This window comes from Bacillus rossius (assembly GCF_032445375.1).
Source record: "Bacillus rossius redtenbacheri isolate Brsri chromosome 4 unlocalized genomic scaffold, Brsri_v3 Brsri_v3_scf4_2, whole genome shotgun sequence".
Classification (NCBI taxonomy): Eukaryota; Metazoa; Arthropoda; class Insecta; order Phasmatodea; family Bacillidae; genus Bacillus; species Bacillus rossius.
In genome coordinates, this window is record NW_026962011.1 from 51606759 (window position 1) to 51633495 (window position 26737).

At 33.6% G+C, this 26737-nt stretch overlaps 1 protein-coding gene across 7 annotated transcripts in view; it reads left to right on the top strand.

Annotated features, from left to right (window-relative positions):
• LOC134542184 (casein kinase II subunit alpha) overlaps positions 1-20020 on the top strand; it is a 40971-nt gene extending 20951 nt beyond the window's left edge. For 4 of the 7 annotated variants that reach the window (XM_063386233.1, XM_063386232.1, XM_063386228.1 and 1 more), the window contains exons 5-9: positions 1438-1632; positions 3458-3660; positions 3977-4125; positions 4521-4598; positions 19597-20020. In XM_063386233.1, coding sequence (XP_063242303.1) covers positions 1438-1632; positions 3458-3660; positions 3977-4125; positions 4521-4598; positions 19597-19700 — 729 coding nt within the window. In that variant the 3' untranslated portion in view covers positions 19701-20020. Of the gene's footprint in view, positions 1-1437; positions 1633-3457; positions 3661-3976; positions 4126-4520; positions 4615-19596 lie in introns of all 7 variants that reach the window. The other 3 variants (XM_063386234.1, XM_063386235.1, XM_063386231.1) reach the window with 1 other exon arrangement.
• The last annotated feature ends 6717 nt before the right edge of the window (positions 20021-26737 follow it).

Genomic DNA, 26737 nt, shown 5'->3' on the forward strand with positions numbered 1-26737 from the left:
TTTATTTTGGAGGTATGGCAGTCTGGTGTAGGGAAGGAGGCTGAAATAATTACCAGTACTTGTTAAAATCCAGACAATTTTCAATGTAAAAAATTTAGAGGGTTTTTTTAATATTTACTAGTGAGGAAACATGACAGCAATGGTTATGGATAGTCAAGGAAATATTTTACCAAATTCATAGGAATTTTGTAGTTGCCGAATTTTTCATTTCAGTGTATGTAGCAGTCCATTTCTTTTCTGGCTTTGTTGTAATAATTATTTTGTACTGGAATATTTTAAATTTTGGGTTTGAAAGATGTAATCTACTAATCTAGACTTGTTGTAAGCGTTATAGTAGATTGTAACTAATTACAAACTGCTTTGATTAAGCTTCCATTATGAAAATAATGTGTCATGTCAAAAAAAATTAGGTGTTTCATTGCAATTTGGTGGTTATGCTTTGTCTTCTCGTAGTACATGAATCTGGCTGGGACTTTTGTTCCCTTGTATTTTTAGGTTAATAAGAGTCATTGTTCAGAGTTCCTATCCTGGTAACTGTGATTCATTTTTGGGAGCTAGTCTAGATTATCTGTGGCACTGTGACCATACTCCACCATTTTCTACCAAAATCATGGGAAAAGATAATCTAATCACTGGTAAGAACAAGTTTTATTAGACGTAAATGGAAGCAGCTTATTAAAACGTACCTAAAAAACATGGTTTTGGTTCTGAATAATGATCTTGATTCTAAATGTAAAACATCTTGTACTTAATAATGAGGTTCTATTGTTACAAAAACTGAATAAAAACCTCAAACAGTCCTCTAGTTATGTATAAGTTCTCATTTTGCTGGGGAACCTTCATAAAAAAATCAAATGTGATGTAGTTGTGATTTGTGAATAATTATCACATAAGTAGGGTTGTTCCGATACCAATTCTCGACACCCTGATAACCACCACCGATGTCTTATACTACCATCAACATTTACAATTACTGGCCACACTATATGAATAAATAATTGAAACATATTTTTTTTACAAATATGTTTGAGAATATAATTTTTTTCTATATATCACTTATTTTTTTAGGTGAACATCTTCATTTCTGTTTATTTGTAAATCAGTGCCTAAGTTAATAATTTTTGTGATTTGTCTTTGAAAATGTAGTTAAAAATAATTAAGATAAAATATTATTAAAACCATGACAAATAAACAAGCAAGTTAAAAAATAATATAAAGTTCTGAGTATACTGATTGATGCTGTTTTATCATAACAGCCCTAACAATAAGAACCATGCAACAAGCTTCTTTCTGTGCAAATAGGTCGGATGAGGAAATGTAAAGACATATTTTCTGTTTGAATTGATGCTTCTGGCGTAGTGAAACTTGTTTAGTTTGTGATTCACGATAATACACACCGAGTGTGTGTTGTTTGAACTCGATGTGTGGTGGTCGCAGGCGCTCGACTACTGTCACAGCATGGGCATCATGCACCGAGACGTGAAGCCACACAACGTGATGATCGACCACGAGAACAGGAAGCTGCGCCTGATCGACTGGGGGCTGGCCGAGTTCTACCACCCCGGACAGGAGTACAACGTGCGGGTCGCGTCGCGCTACTTCAAGGGCCCTGAGCTGCTCGTTGATTACCAGGTGCGTGTGGCTCGGCTTGCTGTCAACTGTTTGTAAATTGTTTAAATGTGTAACCTGTCGTGTAACGCGAGGGGCACAAGGGATGAAATGGAAAACAGAGGTGTGCCGTGTGTTAGACATTTATTCATCCAGAAACACACACCTTTAATGACATCAGATTAAATACAGAATATTATAACCTAACATATTATAATATAACATAACGGATAGCATCGGGTGTGCGGTTAGGCGCCACGAAGACGTCGTCATGTACGTAGTGCGAGAGCATACGTAACAAAATGTGTAAGTGCTGAAACACTGTGGTACAAATGTTGATACAGAAAATTTAAAAGTATGCTCACTGAGTAAACATTTATATGTACATGAAGATTATTAAAGTATTGGTTCAGCACAATTTTAATGTCAACTTTAGCAACAATAGGCCTTTTTTTCTTTCAAAACGTAACAGGAGCAAAAATAATCAGTATTTAAACTCAATATAATGCATATATATATATATATATATATATATATCAATTTTAGTTTAATTAAAAAAAAGCAGCATTGTGACTGCAGTGCATGAAAGTGAAAACTGGTGTTTAAATTTGATTTAAATTACATTAACAACTGTATGTTTATGAATCCTTGTTGAAGATTAGCGTTGTAACAACCCTTTTGGTACCAAACTATGCACTGAACGGTCTTTCAGAATATAAGGTTGCAGAGGAAAGAGAGAGAAATCTTTTGGCCAACTTTTGTAACCTTGGAAACGTGGGTATGGATTTTCTTTTACTGGTAACAAAGTTTTTCTTCAGTATGATTAACAGGCTATGCATGATCTTGAATACCAGTATAGTATGTCCACATTCCATGACAAACACCTTCAGACTGACATGCTTAGGAAAAAAAAAAAGTATAGGCTTTAAACAAATCAAAGTTAACTACAACATTATGGTGTTTAAGTATTTTTGTTGCTGATATAGCTTTTGTACCTGCTCCTAAATGGCAGTCGCCTCACTCTCCATCAAATGATCCATCAAATACTGCTTTGGTGCATCAACTTTGCTTGGTTGACAAAACGATGTAACGTCAGCCTTGGATCTAGAGGTCTTGTGGAAGCACAGAGTACATTTTCTTCAACAGCACTGTAGTCACAGTTTCAGTGAAGCATGCAGGTCATTTTTAACACCTTGACTTTGAAACTGCATGCTTCCCTAATTCTCTTGAGGTTCGGTACTCTGTAGCAGTCTCTTGGTTAGAACGTGCGACACGAGTTGCATCATCAAATATTTCCAGCAAGACAACTATCTAATCAGTTCACACTTTCTTATGATTAACTTCACTGGCAGAGTTTGAGACCTTTTGCAGTGAATGTAATTTTTTTTGTGTGTTTAAATTTTGACATTAGTGTTTCTAAAATATAAACTATTATTGTAATTTAGAAAAGCTATAATTAATTTTTTTTAATTGGCCATATCCGTGGGCAGAATGAAATTTGAGATGTTATTACTTAAATATATTAGCAGTAACATTAAAATAAATCTGTAAGAAAATGTGTTATAAAGAAATTATCCATCTCCACAAAAATAATTTTTTTAATGTGCAAATTGTCTGCATAATAAGCACATACAATAAAGAAAAATGTATGTGCGCAGTGTGTAATGTGATAAAAAAAACTTTTATAGAGTGTAGGTCATAGGTAATTATGTATAAATACAAATTTATTTTGATAACTTATTTTTTTTTTTTTTTTAGTATGTCACATGTTTATAAGTTTTGTGAAAGTTTTTTCTCTGTATTATATTTTGTTTGCAAGATTGCAACATGTGGTTTGTTATGGTTTCAGATGTATGATTACTCATTAGACATGTGGTCTTTAGGATGCATGCTTGCCAGCATGATATTCAGAAAAGAGCCCTTCTTTCATGGCCACGACAACTACGATCAGCTTGTTCGCATCGCTAAAGTGCTGGGCACAGAGGAGTTGTTTATCTACTTGGAGAAGTACCACATAGAACTGGATCCTAGGTTTCATGACATTCTTGGGAGGTGAGTGGTGCTCAGGACTGAACGACTATCTTCTGTGCTGCATGTATCTAAACAAAGTCTAAGGAAATACAATCCATTTGAATGTCTGAAAGTTTGTATCGTTAAAATTTTTCTGGAATTGTTTTTACTGTACTTGGTAGGCAGGTGCGAGCCACATTATAAATGCCTATTAATAATGACATTTTATAGTTCGCCTGGATTATTGCACTTAACTGTGGACCTATAGAGTAGGAAAATAATAATTTAATGTTTTTAATTACAATAATTTCATGCCTTTGATGATGAATGTACAGTAGTGCGTGGCTGGTTCTTGCAGACATTCGAAGAAGAGATGGGAGCGGTTCGTGCACAGCGAGAACCAGCACCTGGTGTCCCCGGAGGCGCTGGACTTCCTCGACAAGCTGCTGCAGTACGACCACTACGACCGCCTCACCGCCAGGGAGGCCATGGAGCACCCGTACTTCTGTGAGTCCCCAATCATTGGCAGTTCAAACATTTTTTACACTATCATTAGAGACCTGCGAAACTCGCGGATTCATTGACCTCTAGGATAGACTCCACAGTCCTTTAAATACTCGCGGAAATGACACCTGTTCATCGGCTACTGACGCGCGAGACGTCTCGACTAGGCTGTCCGTAATTCGGCACTTTCTCGGTTTAGTGTTTCCCATCAGCTGACAGTTCCCCTGGATAAAATGTGGGCCGATCGCAGAAGCTGTACGTTGTTTTGATGCTAGCCTATCGCGAAATGAATCCGCGAATTTTGCGTGTCTCTAGCTATCATATTCAGTTGTAACATGGGTGTGTGTATGTAGTGAGAGTATGTATTCACATTGACGTGTTTCCTTCCTTGTTTTCAGACCCGATAGTGAAAGACCAAGGTCGCCTGAACATGGTCTCCAATTCACCTACTCCCATAGCAGGCTCTGGGCCTGTAGGTGAGTAGTTTGACAGGTAATAACCTTGATCTCACACTTAACTGTCGTAGTTTCAGAAACACATCAAGAAGCTAACATTTCCTCTACTAATGATATTAACTGTCAACTGTTAAAAACATGTGTGCTTTGTTTGGCTTCTTTATGTGCTTTGTGTTGGATGTTGGTTACTAGAATATGTCTTTAAATTAAGAGGCATCTACCATATGATGAGAGGTATATCTGTCATGAACGGATGCCTGCTACCACTTTGAAGAAACCAGTGGATGGATAAGTTTAGTTTCAAATAGTGAACTTTGTTAATTTTGAACCATGCAGGAAATTCTTATTGCTGGACACACATTTATCACATTTGTAATAATGCAAAGTTCATTGTTATTTATTTATTTTTAAAGATGCAAATTTTTAGAAGACAGTGAGTATTCACTTCCAAAAATTTGCAAAATTGATGTTTAAGAACAGCTTCAAGTTGAGTTATATGGTAATTGAAATCAGGTAGTTGGAAATAAAATTTTAATTATGTTCGCAAACGTTGTTTTTCCAACCATTGTTTGGATTTTATCCATCTTCATCTGTTCCGAAACAGGGCACTGTTAACAAAGATAGTACGATTCAATACTGAAATACATGAATGCTAGATGTTCTAAGTTACACTTTCAGTACATAATATTGATGATATTTTTAGTTGCCCATGCTGTTTGGTTGAGAAGTCTGCCTCTGTATCCATGGTTGTATGGAAATTTTTTTTTCTTGATTTGTGAGCATGTCATTTGTTTACATGGTGTAAGATTTTGTTACATTTATAAACAATAACAATTTAAGTACATGTTGTAACTGATGCTATTTAATCAGTGCTGGTATAGTGTCATGTACTATTGAATGGTCATAAAGCTTGCAATAATAATTTGGCCTTCTAAAGAAGTATGAACTAATTATCAAAGGTTTGTGATAATGGAAGAATGAAGGAAAATCCTAAAGAGGAATGAATAACTAATTGAGCAGTTCTGTTTTTTTACTATTCCATTCTGCTAGATGTTTTTGATTTTGCCAACTTTAAAGGTACCATATTTTTATTTAGAACCGAACAACTGTTTGAGCTCTTTAGAGCAAAGACTGCATTACGCAAGCCACTTGAATCTGTGACGTGAACCAACGCGTAACTATTGCCGTAGTACACATTTACCACGAAAGAATGCGGGCCATCAAATGTAGTTAACTCGGCTCTCGACAGAGAGCACGCATTGTATGCAATCTGCGAGATATCAATACAGTGAAACCCCTTATTTACACTTTTCAGGGGAACCGAGACAAAAAGTGTAAATACCAGGAAAGTGTAAATTGAGGGAAACATATTTTTAAAATGTAACATACCTGGTTTAATGCACTCCTTTTACTTCAGTAGTCTGAGACATCAAAAAAAGACACAGTGAACTAAATATCTTTAAAAAAAATCCTTCATTAGGCCTATGTAAACAAAAATAAATTTACAACGTATAACTTATAAAATTGTGTGAATACAACATTGAAGCAATGTGTGCTATGATAAAATGTTACCATAAAAAACGTTTTGTAGGCTTATGTGCAAAAACTTTCAAGCCTAACTTAGGTCTATTTCTTTGTAAAATAATCAGAAATCTTGGTTTGCTTGCATCTTTGAGTGTTCATGCACATGATCTGCTTCTCTAAAGTATAAAAATTATCAAAAACACCATCACAGTTTTCACCAGCAGATACTCCAATGTAGTCTCGCAGAGTTTGAAGAGCAGCAAGAGCATCTTTACTCGTGGGTGTTGTCACTTCATCATCATCATCATCTTCGTCAGTATCCTGTTGAGAAGTACTGACATGGCTTTCTACAATATCTTCTATACATTGCACTTCCCAAGTGATCACCTGACTGTCCACATCCACGTAATCTTAAAATAATTTCTCCTGCAACACCCTCTCATGTCCTTCAACATCTTCAATGTCACTGTAATCATCTTCACTGAGAGTGTAAGCCTTTTCTGGGAACACAAATCCAGCTTTTGCAAAGCAGTTTTGAATTGTTGATGTATTCACTTCTTGCCAGGCTCTTGCACTAAAATGCAATGCAGTCAGCAGATTTATCTTCATCAAAGAAGGATCTTTTCCAACATCAAGCATTGTTACTGCCCTTGAAACTAGGTATCTGCGGTACAAAAACTTGAATGCCTGAATGATACCCAAGTCAAGGGGCTGTAGCTCACTTGTGCAGTTTGCTGGGAAGAAGACAATATCAGTGTTGCGAAGCTGGATGGTTGCTTTGTGAGCAGAGCACTGATCTATGAAAAGAAGAACTTTCCTATTTTGCAAAGACATTTTTGAATCAAATGCATGCAACTGGCTCTGAAACAAAGCATTGGTCATCCAGGCTTTGGTGTTTGCTTCGTACTTTGTTGGGAGTGACTTGATGTTTTTAAAACACAGAGGTTTCCTCACTTTGCCAATGACTTTGCCATCTGCATTGGTAAATAATAACACAGTAATCCGTTGCTTGCTGAGCTTACCTCCGTGACACGTTTCCCCTTTAAAGCTAAAGGTTTTGTCTGGTAGAACATTGAAAAACAACCCTGTTTCGTCGGCATTGAAAACATTTTTTGGGTCGAACCCAGCAATTTTTTCCTGTAGCTTTTCCTTCCAATGTTCCACAGTCTCCGCATCCACATTTTTGCTTTCGCCACAAACCACCTTGTAAACAATATTGTGACGCTGCTTAAACCGATCAATCCATCCATTGGAAGCTGAGAAATCTTGAATTCCCAGCCTAGAGGCAATAACACGTGCTTTTTCTCTCAGTATTGTACCATTTATTGGTAAATTTGCGGCACGTGCACCAGAAAACCACTCAAGAAGAATATCTTCCAGCTGTTTGAATTTCGAGTCCTTCACATATTTACGTTTTTTTAGCACTTGGCTCACATTGCGCGGCATTTGCAGTGATGGTTTCTCGGCTTTTGATGATGGTGTTAAGTGTACTCACAGGGATTGAAAGTTCTTTCGCAAGGTCCACACGTGATCCAACATATTCGTCGAATTTGGCAATTATTTTAATTTTATAGGCAACGGTAATAGTTTTTCGTTGTTTCACTTTCTCCATTTTCTCACAGATATTAATAACGACAAAGAGTTAAAGATGTGTCAAATACATTTACCGCTAAAGCCAATGATACTACCAGCGCTCGTAGCGGAAAGCTTTGGAAATAGAAGTATTGTGAATAGTGCAAGGTTACTTGCACTGTTCAAGTGTTCACGATGCGAACACATTCACATACGCAGCTTTTGATGTATCTTTCTTCTATGGCGGCCATGTTTCGATGTTTGTAAACACTGAACGAGACGTTAATAACGGGAATGAAGAAATTTTTCCGACGTAACAAGCGTGAAAACGACATATACTGCCTTATGGAAAATAAATTGGGCCAAAAACAAAGGAGGTAAATAACGGGAAAACGTAAATACCGTTAACGTAAATACGGGGTTTCACTGTATTTGACTACGTGCGCACGCTCTATACGGGAAGCAACATAACCAAACACGAATGATGCCAACTAGCGCTGGATACATGTTCACAAGCGGTACACCGCGGCGACGCAGACGATCGGATAAAGGAAATAACATTTGAACACGTCTATAAGTGGTAATGTCCGAATAAATATTAGATTTCTACTTTAAAATACATCGTTTTATAGGAAAAATATACCTACACAAAGCGCTCGGCATCTAATAGCTGGACCAAAATCATCATGCGACGTTTACATGAGAAGTTTTTTTATCCCAGTTTTGATGGCCAAAAATATAGCTGCGACGATTATGCGATAAAAGAGGGCAAATCTTTAATAAAATTATTTAGTAATTGGGGAGGGTAAGTAATTTGGGTTACAAGTTAATATACTATTGGGGACTATCTATTTTTAATGCCTGAAAGATTATATTATTAATGTTAATCATATGAAAGTAATTAGCTATGCCTTTTTTTTGTGATGACTATAGTATATGTTGATCAGTAACATTTGTTTGGGTGGTGCATTACCCTTCACGACGACAGAGTCCTCGAGGGTAGTTGTGGACGGGCTGGGCAGCGGCACGGGACGGCTGCTCCTTCGTGTACCCCTCTTTGGCCAGCGAACTTCCAGACCTAGTAGCCCTGTGCAAGCCTAACTGTCCTGTACCTATCAGCCTTGTTGGCCAACAGGGGTAATCAAAGCAAGTCGGGGAAGTCGCACATATCCGCAACCTGATGTGATAGGAGGGTGGAACCCATCAGTAACAATATCTTAATGAAAAGTTACATTTTAACACTTTAAGTTTAGTTGACCGATATTGAATAAAATTTGACAATTAAGGCGGAGTGTACCCTGCAATCCTGGATTTGTAAAAATTTTTTGTTATAATTTCTATTTTGAAATATTTAATTTATCTTAATTATTTGCATGGCAATATATAAATTATGCCTTTCTTTGCTTTTTCAAATTTAGTTTTGGATAAATTTAGGTTTTGAATACATTTTCATCATGATTTATTTGGTTATTGGGATTGGTGCAAGTATGTTTTGTTTCCTTTTAGTTATTTAATTCATGGTTTTGTTTCCTCTTCATGTAGATAACATACAGGGTTTGTCTATACAGTAATGAGATAGGGTCTGGTAAAAAGAATTTATTGATAAAATCGGTACATGTTGTTAAAATTATTCAAAATAGTCTTCTTTGGCATCTATACTCCGCTGCCAACATGATTCCCATTTTACAAAGGCTCCCGGGAAGTCCGTTGCCATATTCTCTTTCAGAGACTGTGACAGCCCTTTGAATGGCAGGAACATCTTCAAAGCGGTGACCTTTCAGGCTTCTCGTAAGTTTTGGGAACAGGGAAAATCGGCTGGCAGGCTCACATCGGGGCTGCACAGTGGGTACTCCTCTCTGGGCCAGGCTGTGTGGAGCTTCCAGCGATCGGCAATCTCCGGTGTCGTCTTTGTGGGCTCCGCCCACCCGGACACACATACGGTGTGCAGAGCTTCAGGAAAAACCACGCAATTTCAAAACTACTCAAGATATCAGATTGGGGTCTGCTTGCGAAAGCATTTAAGAGTTCGCCGAGGGCCGAAAAGTACTTTTTATTTCGGATTAAGTTATTAAACTATATTTTTAGAAGTGTTAAAATGGCTAAAACGCATGTTTATAGGCGTAAAACAACCGGTACAGATTCTTGAAAGCACTTAAGGGACTTGCATTAAACCTTTATCTTCATTTCTCGGCCATACATTGTTATGGTCACCGCTCAAATTTCACAGTTATCTTGTGATGACGAGAGAAGACTGCACGACAGTTCATTAGAAACACTCCAGTTTTGAGCTATTCAAGGTAACAGATTCTAGTTTGGGCTTCTTGCTGAGTGCTAAAAATATAATGCTTGCACTTTAATCCTGGTAATTTAATTTACATTTAAGACAGACTTGTATTTGCTCACTTGGACATTTTTGTTATAAGTTGCACACTCACAAGAACTAAAAGAGGAATTGCCTTTATTTATTTTCTCGAAGAAATTACACTGACAGCTGGTTTAAGGTGTAATAACTTAAGTGATGAAATTTACGCAAATGGAGGCAATGTTAATAGTGAATTTACAAAAATAAAACTGAATTGTTGAAAAGCGCTTCAGTTTTTTTTTTTTTTTTTTTACTTTGCAGGCTGTTGAGAAAAACTTGCCTGTGTTGTACACCAATCAATAAGTTAATTTTGCCAAGCTTTTGAAATTTTCTTAGTATTAGCTATTGCTACTTGTACAGTAGTTGATTGTTGCAGTACTTTTTGCAGTGAAGTCCTTTCACTATTTATTTACATTCATACATTAGTCATTGCTCTTCAGGACATGTTTGTGCTTGGTGCTTATTTAGTTGCAGTAAGTATTAAGGGCAGGTTGAGGCTGGAGGCTATAGTAATGAGTGACATAAAGCAATTGGGTAGATTTTACGGGAAACACAACCTATTGTAGCTGTTACCAGGCGCGACTTAGGCAAAAATTTTTCATAGCTTTCGTTTCATGGTACACCCCAAAACTATTGTCAACTCAAAAGTTTATTTATATTTATATATCACATTTTTAGGAACACGATAACTCTTGCAATTTTTCACAAATCACTTCCAAACTGATACATAAAATACAAACGTGGAATATCTCGGCCTGGTTTGTTAATGGGCACTATCCGACCAAAGGTGTAGAAATGGGGAAGGTTTTTTGATAAACAGAAAAATCGCTATAACTATAATAAGATGAATATCACATCCGTTTGAACATATAACTCGTCTGAGTAATACCAAAAACGTTTGTTTAAAAACATTTTTGATATGATCAACCATAACTCCCAAGGGGTGGAAAAAACAAGGGTTGGAGGACAAATATATATTTCTCTGTTTGTAGGAGCACCATCAAATGTGTTCAGTGTGTTTGTAAATCTCATTTGTATCTAAAACTTTTGTCTGAAACAATTTTTGATTAGCTGAATAATTGCTGCAAGGTTTGAAAATAAAAGAGGTAGGAATTAAAAAAAAATTCCATACCTTTTCCACTATTAAATCCCTTCCTTTTTATTTTAAAACCTAAAAATATAATGTACAACTTTCATTCAAAATTTTTTTTTATATGACCAACCATGACTGCAAGGGGTTGAAAATAACAGAGTTGAAAGACAAAAAATTAATAACTCCCTTAGTAAGTATGCTATTAAATCAGTTTAAATTGTTTGTAAACTATATTAACCATTGCTGCTAAGGGTGAAATACACACTGGTTAAAGGACAAAAACACACCTAACTCCCATATAATGTAACCAGAAAATATATAATAATTAATTGTAAACATTCTAATAATTATCTAAAACTTCATGGTATGAAACAATTTTTGACAGGACAAATCATTACTTCAAGGTGTTGGGAAAAAAAAACAGGTGTTGTAATAAGAAAATATATAAAACTTCCGTAACATGTACACAATCTAATCTGTTCTTAATTATTTTAAGCCTTCTAATTACTGTCTAAAACATTTGTTGTAAGTAAATTTTCATGTAACCAACCATTCTGCAAAGTGTGGAAATGGGTTTAAAAAATAAAAATAAAATCATTACTTGTTAAGTAGGTATACTATCAAATCTGTTATAATTGTAAAATTGAAAAACATTATTGAAAAACCTTTGGCTGAAACAATTTTTGACGAAACTAACTATTGCCGTAAAACAGAGGTTAAAATAATAAAAAAAAAGATTAATACTTCTTTACTATTATATTTGTTTGATTATAATTAAAATCATCTTAATACTATTTAAGCCTTTGTTCAAAGCATTTATTTTACATCTAAATATTAGTGCAAGTATAAAAAATAATGTTAAAAGGTCAAAAATAATTCATAACTACCTTTGTAGGTTAATATGAAATTCATTCTGAGCATTTCAATGGATGCATGAAGTTAAAATCATTGAAAAACATTTTTTGCATGGAATATGAGAAAAATTTCTATAAATCGTTTGGAATATTAGACAACATATGGGATGTCAAGTTCATTAAGTTGTTAAATTGTTCCAGAAGTTATAGGAGTTTCCAGTGTGTTTCCAGAAGAAATAGGTACTTTGTAATCTATCTAGGCCTGTAGGCTGTACCAAAAGGGATTCTTTAATATTCTCTACTGAAAGTCCTTTCCTCGCTGTACAAGAAGCCTTTCTAGTCTGCGAGAAACTGGGGGCTTAGTCCTGCTTGCAGATTGGTTTAATTTGGTTCTTTTGTGTGGTTTAGTATCAATTTTAGTTCATGAGTTTGTGTTGGCATGATAGTGCTGTAATTCCATGAATAATAAATTTTACAAAAATGTATTTTGTGTGGAGATTAAATCACAGTTCTGTCTCTTGCAGACTAAAGGCATCTTAGTGAAAGGTAAGTTAGAAAATTTTTTTTTTTTTTTAAATTAATGGTTGTTCAAATCACTGTGAGTGGTCAGAAGTAGTTCTATGATGCATATACCTATTTGTAGTGCGCAGTGATGAGAAATTTTTTGACGTAACTATTGATTGCGATAAAGTAGTTTTAGTTACTTCTCTTAATATTGATTATGCAAACAGGAAGCATCTCATTAATCTGTTAAACTTGCATTTATTTCATAATTGCACAGGCTAATGGCACTGTATGTCACTTTAGTTAAACTGTGCATGGCTCTGTTGTATTCTTAACCTTCATTGACCATGCATCATGTATGTGCATAACTATGCAGCTGAATAGTTAGAGCATGTAGAGGACACTGCTGATAGTTTTTTTCTAACAATTTAAAAAGCATGTATGTTATTAATTTCATTTAGTAAAAATTACTGCATCATTTTCATGCATATATCATTCCAGTTTAAGGATAGAAGGGGAATAGGTATTTTAACTTTTAAAGTAAACACAGAAGTTTCTAAAAATTTTGAAAATCAAACAAAATTGCTAAAAATGATAAAATTAAGGTACCTAGCTTTCATATTGGCACTGTTACAAAGATTAATGAAGCCAAAAAAGTATAGTAAAGAATTGAAGTATGAGTAAATAAAAATCTGACTAAACTAACTTATTTGTTCTAAGTGATGATATTTACCTGAAGTCCTATCAAAACTTTTGTAAGTTTTTATACTATAAGTGTACTGTTCACAAAAGTTAAGCAAGTCACTACTGATATGTCAAGAATTATCAATGTATTTTGGTTAGATATCTAAATTGGTTTTTGTAGATTAAAATTTCTTGACCACTAAGTTAATCAACATTTTAAAATAGGATCTCACACACACATATATATACTGAAAATGTGTGAGATTGAAATGAAATAAAATATTCACTGCTATCTGTTTTGAAATAATTATTTCCAGCAATAGTTTTGAAGCCTTGAAAATATTCGTCATTTAGAGAAGGGTTTCAGCAATTCCAAATTTATTGCAATAACAGGTTCATTTTTGTTCGCATCTTATTTGGTTTTTTTTTTTTTATAACTGCAAGGTTGGTTTTGATAATCTTTCTGTTCAAACAAAATACTTGGGATGCAATGCACTGGACAATATATATTGAAGATACTGATTGAAGTATTGGGCATCGCATCAGTCTTAAAATGAGTTAAGATACAAACGTAGTTAAACGTGCACTATGGCACATCAGTTACTGAGCCATGTGTCCATGGCACACCAGAGTTTGTGATCTTCATACTAAAATATTGTTTCCTGAAAATATTGCACAGCATTGCATAATGAAACCTTCTATTTATTATACAGTATGTAAACACAGGGAAGAACTTACATTGAAACGTTGGATAATGCTGTGAAAAAACTTGCTATTTTTATTGAACTATAAAATTAGTTATTATGGTCAAACCCTACAAAAAACTGAAATGTACACCATAAGTTCATAAAGTGAGTATTATACCAATGTGGGTGTTCCATTTTTCATGCAGTTTTTTCAGTAAAATTTCACATTTTTGATACGTACTTTCCTTTGGGAAGTAAGAAAATGACATTTTTAATATACTCAAAGCGGCAGAAAATAAAACTGTTTGTGGCACTGACTTATCTTTATGTTGGAGGCCGTCTATGTAGACTGATGAAGGGTATATTAATGTTTAAAACTTGTCTTAAATTTGTAATCAATTTACGAGAAAATGCATATTGAATTAATTTATTCTGTGATAACCTCAACTCCAAGGAAATTCTCAGTGAAATGTGCTTTTGGAGGCCACTCTAAATAGTTTTTTTAATTCAACTAATTCAGGGTTGGTAAAATATATAATATGCTAGCTTTAACTAGTTTCTCTTTAAAAAATTCCTATCACCAGTGATATTTTTTATAGTCAAATTGAAATTGGTTATTTATATAAAAAAAAATAGTAGTTTAACATACACGTGAATTTTCTGATAATTTAGCTTGGGATGGGCAACATAAAATTGATTAATGTCCTATAATTTATTTAAGTAATGTATTATCTGTATAAATATATTTCGTGGGAATAAATTGTCAAAGTTTGTTGTAACTGGATGAATCAGTATGTTCTAGTGCATATGGATGAGTAGAGAGAGACAATTTGATTTTGAAAATATTTTATTTTCTGTTGAGTATTTCTTTTTGTAAACTTCAGTACGTTTTATTTAATGTTTGGCACTTTCTGTTGTAGCTAGTTTGTGCACAGTTGGCATGTTCATTTGCATTATGAATCAGAAATGTTATCAACTGGGAACATCTGAAATTTTCTGCTCATTTTAGTTGGTGTATTTGCCAATCTATTACATATTTTGTGCCAGTGCCAGTTTAATTTTTTGTCTCCACTTTCCGTGTTTTGCTCTTTGTCATCTTTCTGTTTGAGACACTATGCAGTGTTTTAATAAAAGCATATAGTTTCTTAAAAGAATTTTCCTTTTAAAAGAATTTAATATGTGTGATAAAACTAACACGTTATTTTTTTAATTAAAATTGTTATATTGATTTTGAAGTTTGTAAAGAAGAAAAAGTTATTTTGCTTTTTGAAAAGATTGGAAATAAGTGTGTATGATTGATTAACCAGGCTTTTAATGTTCATAGGTAGGGCAATAAACACTGTGTATTAATGACAGATTTTTTTTAAATGGTCTGAAGACGGGGGCAATCATTTAATGTAAAATGGGTTATGAGGAGACCATTTAAAATTAAGTCTTTAGGCTTTAAAAGCTTGATTGACTTATGATTTTTAAGTGATACATTATTTTTCGGAATATTTTATTAAAAGAATAATTCTTATTCATGAAGCAAAATCATAAAAAAATTATTGGGATGCTTGTGATGGTACCTTGAATTAATTTTATGTTTAAAAGCTGCAATTTGAGTTCTTAACTGTTCGTACCACTGGACTTATTATTAATTTGCTTCATTTCACTCATTGTTTCCATTTTGATAAGTTTCAACCAATTTTGACCTCTAAAACTCAGGGTAGGCCATTCTGGTTTACTTCAGACAGTTGCAAGCCTAGATACATATTAAATACATTTTCATTGTACTAAAAAAACAGATATTTCAATAAAAGTGTTTACCAGCCTCAATTTTTAAAAAAAAATACCATAGGCTGATATGTACTTGAAAGATGACTGGGTTGGTTTTCCATTTAACTAGTTAAATAAATTCTGCAGGTGTTTCTTGGTTCTTTCTTATATTTAGATGTGTTTTGATGCATGGTTTCTGTCTACTCCAAGTTCAGAATTTAATAAAAATACTGCAATACAATGCCATAAATTTATTCTTGAACTGGTCATTTTGGAATACGTTTCATAAAAGTAATAATTGATTCATTAATTTGTTTTAAAATTTAATTTAAATGTAAAGTGCATTTGAGAACAGAAAATGTATGTAAGGTTACTACAAATCCGTACACCTAGAGAACTTATATTTAAACAAGATTGTGTGTTATATTCAGTTACTACACCAATTTATAAGTTATTTTTTCTTTTGGTTTTTCAGAGTTAATAAAAATAGAGTACATAAAGTTAATGTAAGACTGTGTACCTTACATTTTATATTCTTCACATGCAAAATGTAATGATGGGGGAAAATAAGATTTTATCACAGTTATTGACTACCCATTCTGATATAATCTTTCAACAAATAACTTGCATTGTACAGCGTGCACTTTAATGATGTTTAATACCTAGAATTTATAGGGACGAGGGTAATATTTGTTTAGATTTTATAAATGTTTTTATACCTTTTTTAATTTGTAAAAAAGATGTTTTTTTACATTATAGTTAGTATGTATTTCTTGTACAGGAAATATTTTATAGTTGGTATAAATGTTTTCTGTAATTTTCTGTGTTTGTTATATGAAAATGTGGAAAGAAAATTATGAAACTCAGAAATATATTAAATATTCTTTATAGGTTCTTATTTCATTGCAATCAATAAACAAATACATGCTGGAATTAAATAAGGACATGCTATTGATCATTTGTATTACCAAATAACTGTCTGATATTTTTACATCCTCATAACTTGAGCTTTTACAATGTCAATTCAGTGTTTCCATGCCACTTTATTTATCAATATACGTATATTCTATGTGCAGTTCATTGTTAATCATTAGCTGTACTTCAGTCAATATACATTATTTTGCAAATAAATATATAGCCCCAGAAATAATTGGTAGAGGAATTATTTTAATCTGTAATACAAACTACATATATATTTATGGAATTATTTATTCACTTATTTTTATAAGAGTCCTCGATTTGTAGCAGATAAAACTGCTACTATCAAAAATAGAGCGTAAAGTATGTGAATACCAAATTTTTAGTTGAGACGCCTGGAAGCAAATAATTGCTGTAACATAAACAATAGTTTGGGAACTGCTTTGAATTCACTGGACCAAAGGTGTAGCCGCCTCAAAACAAAGAGAGTATTCTCTGTGTTGGTGGAGGGGGGGGGGGGGGGGTTGGTTCGTATTTTCCTGAAGGAAGGGGAGGGAACATCCAGAATTCAACTTTTTTTTGGAAGAGGAGGGTTGGGGGGGGGGGGGGGGGGGCATGCAATCATAAACAATAACAAAAGGAAAAAACATAGTTCATCTAAATTTTTTTTTTGGATGCTAGTTTATTGAGGATAAGGACACACCCATGCTCTGGGCACTAGCTGTTGGAGTATCTGTACTAAGTATATCTTGAATGTACGACATTGGTATGGAATAAGTCAAGTTCAACATTATGCATGCTATTATTTTAAAGTAAGGCTTCTATTGGCCTTTAAAGACAAGTTAGAAAAGGCTACATATAGAAAGGAAGATATTGGTTGGCATTGACTAGATTCAGGTTCTAAGGCTTGTTTTTGTCAGACACGGGTTTTGGCTTTAGAAATGTAGAAAATTATGCGGGCTGTAAGAAATGGAAACAAGTGCACTCTCTGTTCTGGTCTAGAAAACTATATGCATTTTTGTATATTTTCACAAAGTATAAACATTTGATTTGAAGATTCATAGATTTTGGTGTATTTTAATTTGTATATACATACTTTATGATAACCTTGTATATATATGTGTGTATTTAATGTTTTTAAATTACAATGGAAATATTTTGTGTTGGTAAAATATCGTTTAGATTAAGCAATGCCGGCGTTGGATGGTAGATGATGTATATTTGATTATTTATATTACCGGTATATATATTTGTAGATTTTAATAGCAACATTTATTTCTAATATTAAAGTTATTAGTGGTAAACAAATCACTTTTTTCAATGATTTAACTTTGATGTACAGATTGCTTACATTATTCCAGTTTTTATTGTGTTTGTTGAATATAGATGTTTATTGTAATATATATGCAATATTCAGTGATAGAATATTAGGTAGATTTCAAAGAAATACTACCTATTGTAGCCGTTACCATGGTGCGACATTCAGAATTTTTTTATATAGTTTACCGTTCACTATTGGACATGATAACTAGCTATTTTTCACAAATCACTTAATATCCAACCAAAAGGGTAGAAATGGGAAAAGGTTTTTGAAAAACATAAAAATTACTATAACTTTTGTTAGAAACAATTTTTGATCATTCAAACCATTACTGCAAGGGGTGGAAATAACAAAGGTAGAAAGACCAAATGTCATTACTTTTTTTTAAAAGAACTACTATCGAATGCATTATAATTTATTGTAAAATGGCTAAACTTTATCTAAAACCTTTGGCTGAAACAATTTTTAATGAAATTATTACTGTAAAAACAGGGTTTGAAATTTTAAAAAAATTAAAACTTTCTTAGTATGAAATACATCAAAATTTATTAATAACCATCTTAATGTGACCTTAAGTATTTGTCCAAAATAATTTTATACGACTACGTATTAGTGCAAAGAATGAAAAATAGTGTTTGAAGATCAAAAATAATTGCATGACTACCTTAGGCATAATATAAAATTCCTGGTGACATTCAATGCTGGATGCATTAAGTTAAAAACATTCAAAATATTTTTGCTGCATTGAATATGAGAAAATGTCATATCAATCTTTTTTGAATATTGGCGACTATATATGATGTGTAGGCTACATTAAGTTCTTAAAATGTTCCAGGAGCTTATAGAAGTTTCCAAAATATTCTCAGAAGAAATAGGTACTTCGAAATCCTACCTACACCTGTACGCTGTGCATTTTTCCGAAAATCTCGTTTGTTCCTTTTTTTGTTTATTAAAGTTTCCTATGCCTAAAAAAAAATTCTCACGAAACAACCCTCCCAGGTAGTTATGCAAACTATGCAAAGAAAATAGTAGAGCAACAAATTAGCAGAATTTTCTAGACATGAAATCTTTACCTGCATGCATGCCTTCACCAGAAAGTGATTTGGATGAATCTTTTATTTCGAAGCAGCAGCAGTCCAGGCTTTAGGGCAGAAATGTAAAGACAGTTGCATCGTTGCGCGTTTGCGTACACACACACACACACACACACACACACACACGTTGCTAGCCAGCCCAGTTGTATCTCTCGCTCCGTGTCTCGAGTGAATTCGCCTCATGTCGATAGTCGGCTGTTTGATGAAGTCATCGCGGGCACTCGCAACTCGCCGGTAAGGGAAAACAAAACACCAATGGCGGGGACAGTCTTTTCATTCTCATTAACCAACGTTACTAAATTTTATCTAAAAAACTAAACATATTAAAACCAAATTTTAAAAGTAACGAAATTTAATCTTACAAATGAATTTGAAGTTAAAAAGTAAAACACCAAGTACATTAATATAAGTACAAACATAACCTGATTGGTTGTACATTTTAAAAAACTTTTTAATTTAAAAATTCTGTTGCATATTTTAAAGTTACAAAGGTTATTAAAAAAAACTAAGTAACCAGTGTTACAGGTTTAGATTTTTGAAAGAATAAAAATCACCATTCTTATTTTTTGTTCCATACCTCCTGTACAGTATGAACTATACTTGTGTGTTGTGATTGAGGAGTGCTGTCTAACAGTTGATTGTCTCGCAGGTGGACCGGCCCACACTGGTAACTCGGTGGTGAGCGGGCTTGTGCCGAGCTCACCCATAATCTCACCTGGCGCTGTGCCCCTTGCAGGGCCCCTGCAGCCCTAGAGATGCTGGAGACACCCACACAACAGCAGCAGTCAACATTCTCATCCTGGCGCAGAACTCTAGGCAACTGCCGTTAACGTCTCTTTCGTCTTTGTGTTGTTGAGTTACTTTCCCAGTTTGTGGTGTGATGAGGCACCGCCAGTGCAGACTGGGCCGTTGCAAGAGCGAGCGGATGAACAGCGTGAAAAAAAAAAAAATTCTCAACATATTGTGACCCAGGTGTTCCGACTCCAGTGCGGTTTTTCTAATATTATTCTCTCTTCGCTAATGTAGTTTATTTTTTGTTTATCATTAAAGAGCAAACTTAAAAAAAAAAAAAATACTTTGTGTTGTGAGACTGGGTGAATGCACGTGTTTACTGTGGAAACGTATCGTAGATTTGAAAATCCGTAAAACTGTTGGTTTGCGTCTGTTCATGAAAGCAAAGGTGCAGCTGGGGGCATGACAAGCATGTGAAGTGGTGAATTCGTGAGCTTCGAAATTATTTCCTGCCTCATATGACCGGATAAAACTGTTTTGTTGTTTTGGTTAAACTTGTTGAGAATATATTGTATAGTCTTGAAAATGAAAAAAAAAAAATCCACGATGTAATATTTCCTTAAGTATACTATGACCTGATTTCTGTGCTGAAAACACAAGTATATAAAAGTATTAATAATTAAATCTATTTTAGCAGAAAAATGTTTCAAACAATGCAACTGAGTGAAACGTATGAAGGTAATTGGACACTAGTGGTGTAATGCTCCGGTGCATTCTTACTGAGGGAAGCTAGTAACTTGCTGCTGCTTGTTTTTATTGTACAGCCCTTATGAAAATCACTCCCTGTTATGAATTAAAATAACAAATGCATTTAATTTTCATGAAAATATTCTTATTTACTTTGGTGTTGTTTTTTTTTGTTTGAAGTCCTTCGAGTACTTCAGGTGAATATAAACTTCCAACTGTAGTCAGTTGGTTTGAAAATAAACTTGTATGATTTTTGAAAGAATTTTAGAGAAATATTGTATATACTTAAATGTTCATAAAAATATAATTAGCAACAGCATGAGAGACTGGAGTATTTGTTCTGTTTGCTATGTGTTAGCCTTCAAAGCTGTATCTACATTTAATTTGATTGCATTCCCATCCTCAAAAGAAAACATTCTGCATTGCAAAAGATATACTGATACGTTTGTGACGTTGAAGCAACCTACATCAACCAAGTGAGCACTCTAGGTAAGGACTGCTGCGTGGGACTGAAAGCAGAAACTATGTTAACACTGCATGTAGGCTGGGGGTGTGATACGCTTGGCAGTGTCATGCACTGCATAATAATGCCTTGCCATTGTAGACGCCATGATTGGTGCTTTTCTCATTCGATTTTGGTTCTGGAGAGTTATTATCCTGTAGTGAGATGGAAAGTCTCAAAATGATTTGGCGTGAATATTTTTTTACTGGTTAAAGTAAAACCCTTTTAAGTAGTTTTCAATGTAGAAGTTTTTCGGCCTTATAATAACATGTGACTTGATTTTGCATTGAAAAAAAAAAATGTATGTTTAATAAGTTTTTCTTGCTAGTAAACATATTTAATTTATTTCAGACACTTAAGAGGCTTTTACTGTACTCATAATAATAATTTATAGGTTAGGTATTTGTTATGCACTCCATGTCTAGGACAATTGTGTAAATTATTTGATCATGTAAACTCTCATAAATTTTCAGCTTGGTTGTATGTCACATTAAATATAATTTTTTCTTCCTAATGTTTGTTTTAAAATTGGATTCTTTGTACTGTGTCCAAAATCCAGCTCTTGTTTAATTTTTATTGATAATATGCTTTTATAGAGGCCTAATGTTTGCACAAATAGTAAAAAAAATCTCTGTACAACAAAATTTATAAGATTGTTTTTTCTTGTGTGGGAGTTCACTGAAAGGTACTAAACACTGCTGCAATATCAGTTGTAGAAGTTGTTTTGCAGATTATAAGCAGGATCTAGATTCTCGAAGTAATAGAAACCACTGGGTGATGTATTCGTTTTGTCTTGTTAGCTAAAAAGAGATTAAACAATTTTTATTTAATATTGATCTCACTAATGCATCTAACTAGTTTTTAAAAAAATACAAAACCATTTTTATGTGTTTTGGAAGCATGGAAAAAAAAAGTTCACACTTGCAAACCCTGTAAATGTAAATATAGTTTTCCAAATGTCAAGGTCACTATTTTGGGGAAGAGAGTGGTTGAGTGGTCAGATCACTCGTCTGCCGTCAAGGCAATCAAGAGCTTGATTCTTGGCAGAGTGAAGCCCTAGTTGGGAATCAGTATAATGCAAGCTGTGGTGTTTGCTGTTATTGCTGCCCTGTCTTATCGTTTCACCATCAACCGTCTCCAATGACCGCTGTTCAATCAGCATGAAACCCTAATTAATTTTTTTTATTAATTTTTTTTTATCAGGTTTCATGGAGATAAACATTAGAATAAAAAATGAGTTGTTAATATTGGTGTTGGCAACAGTGAACTTGTGGGTATGAGATGTAGCGTATGGTGGACGCTTGTTTGATCCCCACTGAGGATATATTTTTTTTACCTGTTACTTTGGTTGCAGATGCGCATATGATTATCTGGAAAAACTATTTGGAAGCTACTTTTGCAATGAAATGTTAATATTCCTACGTCAAATAACGTAATAATTACTTGACATAAATACTTGTGTTTATTAAGTAGGAGAGCTTTTAAAAAGAGGGTTTTACTTTGCATACAGTTATTTTACTAAGCTATACTGCTAGCTACTTTTAGAATGTCAGGTTGTGATGGCTATATCTTCATTTCCACCACTATTTCCTTTCAGTATTTCTGGCAAATCATAACTAGGATTATTGTGAGATCACTATACTTATTTTTAAAAAAAGTATTATTTTGTTAATGGGAGTCTGCCCGTATGACTGCCAGTAGACCTACATGCTTTCACTAAGAAAGTCTGGCGAGTGCAGGCATTTTGCTTTTACGTAAATTTTCTTGAAATCCATCTGTGAAAATGGAGTTTTTTAATGCATGTTTTTCATTAAAAGTTCATAGTTATAGCTTGCCATTTCATACATGACCGAAACTTACATTTGGCCATTTTATTACAAATTGATTGAAAATCAGTTTTTGAAAACTTAACAAGTACAGTTTATTCTTTATGAAGGGAAATTTTGATACCTTTGCCAAAGTATAATTTACTGAAAGGGAAAAAAGTTTTTTTTTGTTGTAATATTTTGCTATTCTATACAGAGGTTTTTGCTACTATGAGCCTCACACTTGGGGTTTGACAGTTTGTTAATGCCTGAATCTAAGACTGGTTTCTTTCCAGTTTACTTTTGTCTCCTTTGATATAGAAATTTTTCAAATTTTTGTGCTTGCTACCGTTTAAAAGCATTATTGCCAACATTAACTTAGTTTTTTTTCTGGATTTTTAATTACAGTGATCATAATAAATGTTTTAGTAACTTTGTGTTCCTTGGAAGGAGAGTTACCAGGACTCAGGCTTGCAATTTCCACCTAGATTGAAACAACGGCTGTACTTAGGGTTAAAAAAAATTAAATTAAAACTGTGTTCAGAATTTTAATTAGTCCTTACCCTCAAACCCCAAGTGAAAATTATGGTTTTAGATTCAGGTATACATACTTTATGCATAGATTTTGTTTAATCTAGTCAAGCAGCATATTTTGTATGTATTTTTGTTAATTTTCTAAATAAATTTGTTTAGTTAAATAAACAAGCTGCTAAAACAAATTTTATTTGGATAAATGTATAATTATTACACGTTAGACATATTTTGTACACTAGTAGTAGTTACATGTATTAGTGTAACAAAATGAAATTTTTATGCTTAGTGGCAATAAAGCAAAAGTTTCCCACAGACAAATATGTTTGCAGTTTACGAGCATGTGGCGTGCTTCATTTCCATGTGAAGTGGAGTTGAAGTCCTGTCCTGAAGTGTTGGTTCTCAAAAAGATATGTTGCATTTGCACTCACTGAAGGGCATTAAGGAGATAAAGTTTGGTCACGGAAAAATGTTGGTTTGAGCTAGTGTTCCTTTGCACACATGCAGTCACACAAGTTTATGTTAGTTTTTTTAATTATCAAAGGTGCCAGTTATTACATGGTTGTCGTTTGTAATGTTGAATGGTTTCTAATGGCTATGTGTGTATTCTTTTGTAATCATTTATTTAATTGTCTCTCTAGCTTTTTACTGTCTGCAACTAACCAAGTGCTGTATTGACGTTACTGTTGAACAGTTTGAAAGAAAAGGGCTGTAATAAACCAATTTTTCATGTAAAAGTTACTTTCAACTTTTAAATTCTTGGTTTTCTGCTTTAAAATGATTACATGTATTTATTTATATTGGTTTGCGTAATAGTTTTCCGTTGTTCATCGTGTTAGTTTTTTCATTGTTTATGCATTATTACATGTATTTATAATGTGACATGTTTTAAATAATTTTTATCACATATTAGACCGCCATGTTAACAACATATAATTAACAATGAATCGTTAAATAAGAAATGTGTGTTTGCATCATGGAATAATTTACTGATTTAGTGTCTCCACTACGTTTACCTTTTGTTGAAACCACATGCTAAGAAAATTCACCATTTTAGATTTATGCTAATCACATTTTAAGTAGACCTGTGCGGTTCTATTTTTTTTTTGGTTCCGGTTTCGGTTCCTTTAAAATACCTGACTTGAAACTGAATTCTCAAATTTTTTGTTTTGGTTCTGGGTATTTTTTGTACGTTTTTGATACCTGACGTAGCAATGTGTTTTATTAAGCGGGAAAGGTAAATAAATATTTATATTCTTTCAATGTAAATGTCTTGCGATGTAATGACGCATGAAAAATAAATTTAATAGGGTATAGTTAACAATGCATTTGGGAAGAGATAGGATTCGAAAGAGACCATCTTAGTTTCAACAATTTGTAAGTTATAATTTACTTGATTAATTTTTGTGTGTTAAAGCATTGTTAATTTAAATATAATTCCCAACTGGCTGTTTATATGTGTGATTTTGCCTTTAACGAAGAAGAAATTTCAAATAATAGTGAAGCAAACTGTCATGGCACAAACACTGTTGAAACTATGTGGCATCTTGCCGTTCCTTTTGTAGATTGTGGTGGTATTGTTTGGAATGTGAAGATTTCTGGCCGCGTACGTAAAGCATGCAAGTGAAACTTATTGCGTTGTAAAACAAATTACAGGTACCTTAAAATTGTAGGCTTTAAAGAATAGATTACATTTGAATTGAAAAATAAATATAGTTAAAAAAACTAAAGAAACATGCTTTTAAAGATTATCAAACTAAAAAGTAAAAAATAATTTTAAAATTTAATTTATGACAATAGTATATAAGCAATACTAGTATAAATGAGAAAAAAGCATGGGGCGCTTAATATACAAAAATTATGGCACAAAGCGCCTCAAGCTTTTTTCTCATTTATACTAGTATTGCTTATATACTATTGTCATAAATTTAATTTTAATATTATTTTTTTACTTTTTAGTTTGATAATCTTTAAAAGCATGTTTTTTTAGTTTTTTAAACTATATTTATGTATAATTATCATAGGGAAATGAGTTACCGACACTACCTATTACCATCTGAGATAATTATTTGGAGTTGCAACGTCACAAAGAAATGGTAAAGTCTCTCCGAATCATTTACAGTTAGATATATGGATATAATCTTAGAATTTACCGGAAAAAAAAAAACATTTTTTTTTCGGCGTGGTTAAGCAAGCTGAAAGGCTAGCACAGAGGAAGGAACAATTGAAACTGGTAAAAGTATGTGCTTTGCAAGAAAAGAAAACTTAGTCGAAAGAGTTACAGACGGACAGACAAACAGTTACAGACGGACAGACAAACATACAGGTGAAGCTAATATAAAGCATGTAAAAAAAAAATATTGCAGTCAGGATTTTGATGCCACTGATTGGTATATTTATTCCAAGGTTTGAGGCAAGCTTAAAAATACTTTTACAAATAAAGTTTTAGGCTAATGCAGACAGAGTACTACTTCAATTGTATTTTTGAATTGTTTTTAATAACCAAATAATGACCCAATTATTTGGCATTTAGGATTTTGTTTTAATTTGCAGGCAGCAATACCAGAACCAAGGTTCTTGATGTACAACTGAATTTGGATCTAACTGACCAGTACAAACCAAAACTGCACAGTCCTAATTTTAAGTACAAACAATTAAAAATTTTGATTGTATCACACTTGTGTGAGCATGCACTCTCATACATTACATGTTTATTCACTGGGATTCACATCTTCCTCTGCATTGAGCAAGGACTTCCATTTGGGTCGGTTCCTTGCAATTTCTTCGACTGGCATTGTGCCAGTCTTGCCATTATTGAAGCGTAGAACCGAAATACTCACCAACCTCTACGTTAGCTCGTTTTGGGATCCCAGATGCTCTGTCTGAATGATTACACAGGGTATCTACAGGTCACACATCATGACAATCCCTAAATAAATGGCGTTGGAGCTGGAAGGCAGCCTTTTACTGACTCACATTTTGCGTTTCACCTTCACTTCAGTTTATAGTCACATGTTAACTATAAATAGTTGCAGGCTGTCCACTTAAATAATGTTGAAATTATTTCAGAAAAGGTTTAATATTTATAAATTTATAATCTGTATAGTCTTGCAAATTGTAGAAATTTTGAAGTTAAGGTGTGTGATGAAAGATTACATGAGGGCTCTTTGGCAGGAGAAGAGGTTGCACGTACAAGTCTGCACCATCTGTTCACGCCGGCACAATTTGTACTCCGATTGTGCTTAATAAGCTGGCACTAACGTTGCAACTGTATATATGGCAAGACCTTCTCTTCCTGACTTTTTTTTTTTTTTTTTTAAATAATGAGTATGATTTTATGATGGTTGTGTGTGTACACATATATCTCCCCTTAATTGTATGTATATATTTCCCCTCCCCTGGTCTTCCTTATAGGAAATGGATTCTTTATTCAGCTTCGGAAGGTAACAATTTGGTGTTTGGGGCAGTGCAAT